Genomic DNA, 2165 nt, shown 5'->3' on the forward strand with positions numbered 1-2165 from the left:
TTTTTTTTACATATACTTACCCATAGTGGGCAAATATTCCATAGTGTGCTACTGACTAGATTATCTGCCATTCATATGCCTGCCTGAGGATAAAGTGGAAATAATGATATAGTGAAAAATGATGAATGAGACGGTAAAGATGTAGCTATGGCCATGAAGATGCTTAAAAAACATAAAAAAATTTTCATCAATGTTACTATAGCACGTGACTGTGTATTTGATGGTATTTGAATAAGGAAGTAACTATTCATTGAGAGTAGAAAGACGTTAGCAGTAAAAGACAGGTTTACTTGCCTGTGAGAAACTGACTAAAGATGTTCTTTTAAGGGATGATTAATTTTCCTTCCGATAAGTTTCAATCCTGAAAGGGTGCAGGGCAGCCACAGGGTAGTACACATTAAATATACCCTCTACCCCAAAGAAAATGAAAGAAGTTCAATTAAAGCAAGTGCATATAAAATCCTGTCTCCTGTGTTGGCCTCACTTATTCTATCTCTGGATCTCCCTATGCCTGCTCTTTCCCCATAATTTTCCTAACTGCTTTCTTCACATCCTTGTTCCTCAGTGTGTAGATCAGCGGGTTGAGAGTGGGAGCAAGAATCATGTAGAGCACTGCAAGTGTTTTGCCCTGGTCCTGAGAGTAGTTGTCCTTTGGTTGCAGATACAAAAACATAGTGGTCCCATAGAAGAGTGAGACCACCATAATGTGGGAAGCACAAGTCCCAAAAGCCTTTTTCCTTCCCTCTGCTGAGCGCATTTTCACGACTGCCCTGGCAATGCACACATAGGAGGTCAAGATGATGGAGACAGGCACAGCTAGAATGATTAGCCGGGCAATAAACATTTTGGACTCTGTTGGGCTAGTATCCACACAGGAGAGTTTAACAATGATCAGCAGCTCACAGAAGAAATGGTCCACACGCCGGTTTCCACAGAGAGGTAGCACAATGGCCATTGAGGACTGTAGAAAGGAGTTGGCAAAGCCAGAGGACCAGGAAGCTGCTGCCAGGAGGTGACACAATTTGGGGTGCATAATGGTGGTATAGCGGAGGGGCCAACAAACTGCAACATAGCGATCAACAGCCATCACGGCAAGGAGCACGCACTCAGTGGATCCAAGTGCCAAGGCCACCCAGTACTGGACCATGCAGCCAGCATAACTGATCTTCTTGTTGCCTCCCCACATGTTCACCAGCATCTGGGGCACAATGCTAGTGGTAAAAGAGAGGTCGAGCACAGAAAGGTTTCTGAGAAAGAAGTACATGGGTGTATGGAGCCGAGCATCCAGAATCGAGAGTGAGATGATGGTCACATTACCCACAAGGTTTATGCTGTAGAGTATCAGGACAAAAAGGGAGATGATCAGCTCCAACTCAGGATGCTCAGAGAAGCCCACTAAGATGAAATCCCCATCTGAGCTGTCATTGGTTGTTTCCATCTCCTCTTCAGAGCTATCATTGAGGGAAATCTCATGTCATCTAGAGTGGAATTTAAGGGTAATAGGTGGGTAATTAAAATATGTAATGGATATTGGAAAAGCAGAGCCCCTAAACAGGAGCCCCAAATTATATTTTATTTTTATTTCCTCTTGTCTTTTCCAACTCATTTCACACTTGCTGGTGTAATTTCCATCAAACTGATGGCCTCCATGGTAAAAAAAAAAGTATAACAACAATTTTCAGTTATACACAAAATCTAAATTCACTAATTTGAAATCCCAGGCTCATGACTATTAAAAATCTCAGAATCTAATTCAACATCCAGTCTTGACCTCTTTCCAGCTACAGCCCCTTTCAAGTGAACTCTTATGTTTTGGGGAGGGGGTGTAGGCAGCTCCTTTCTTTTCCTGCTATTCTCTACCAGTGTGTCAGCAGTGCCTCTAGGTTTTCCGTATTTGGGTCATGCAAAGGAGAAGGGAAGGGATTGCCAGAGCGTCTTACTCTCCCAAGACAATGTTTGCTGTCGTCGGAGCCTGACCGGTGTTTAAAAACTAACTCTTCTTGTGGGGAATATGTGCATTCTTTAGACACTACTTTGCTAGGCCAGTAGACCTGCCTATCCCCAGAATAGGTGGAGGCATCTCTTTCTGAGGCAGTATACATCACCTTTTGTAAACTCTGGGGCTCAGGATCTTATCCACAATGCTTGGTCCCTTTGTTCCTGTT

The 2165-nt window shown here is 43.4% G+C and overlaps 1 protein-coding gene across 1 annotated transcript; it reads right to left on the reverse strand.

The window, feature by feature from the left end:
• Nucleotides 1–505: 505 nt before the first annotated feature.
• LOC101974747 (olfactory receptor 2Y1B) lies at nucleotides 506–1438 on the reverse strand. Its single transcript, XM_005342586.2, has one exon. It carries the CDS (start codon nucleotides 1436–1438, stop codon nucleotides 506–508), a length of 933 nt encoding a protein of 310 aa, XP_005342643.2.
• Between the last annotated feature and the right edge of the window lie 727 nt (nucleotides 1439–2165).

The sequence above is a fragment of the Ictidomys tridecemlineatus genome, chromosome 1 (assembly GCF_052094955.1).
Source record: "Ictidomys tridecemlineatus isolate mIctTri1 chromosome 1, mIctTri1.hap1, whole genome shotgun sequence".
Taxonomy (NCBI): domain Eukaryota; kingdom Metazoa; phylum Chordata; class Mammalia; order Rodentia; family Sciuridae; genus Ictidomys; species Ictidomys tridecemlineatus.

Bases quoted from the DNA above. Each gene is read 5' to 3' on its own strand.
- LOC101974747 (XM_005342586.2), bottom strand. From the start codon at position 1,438: ATGGAAACAACCAATGACAGCTCAGATGGGGATTTCATCTTAGTGGGC.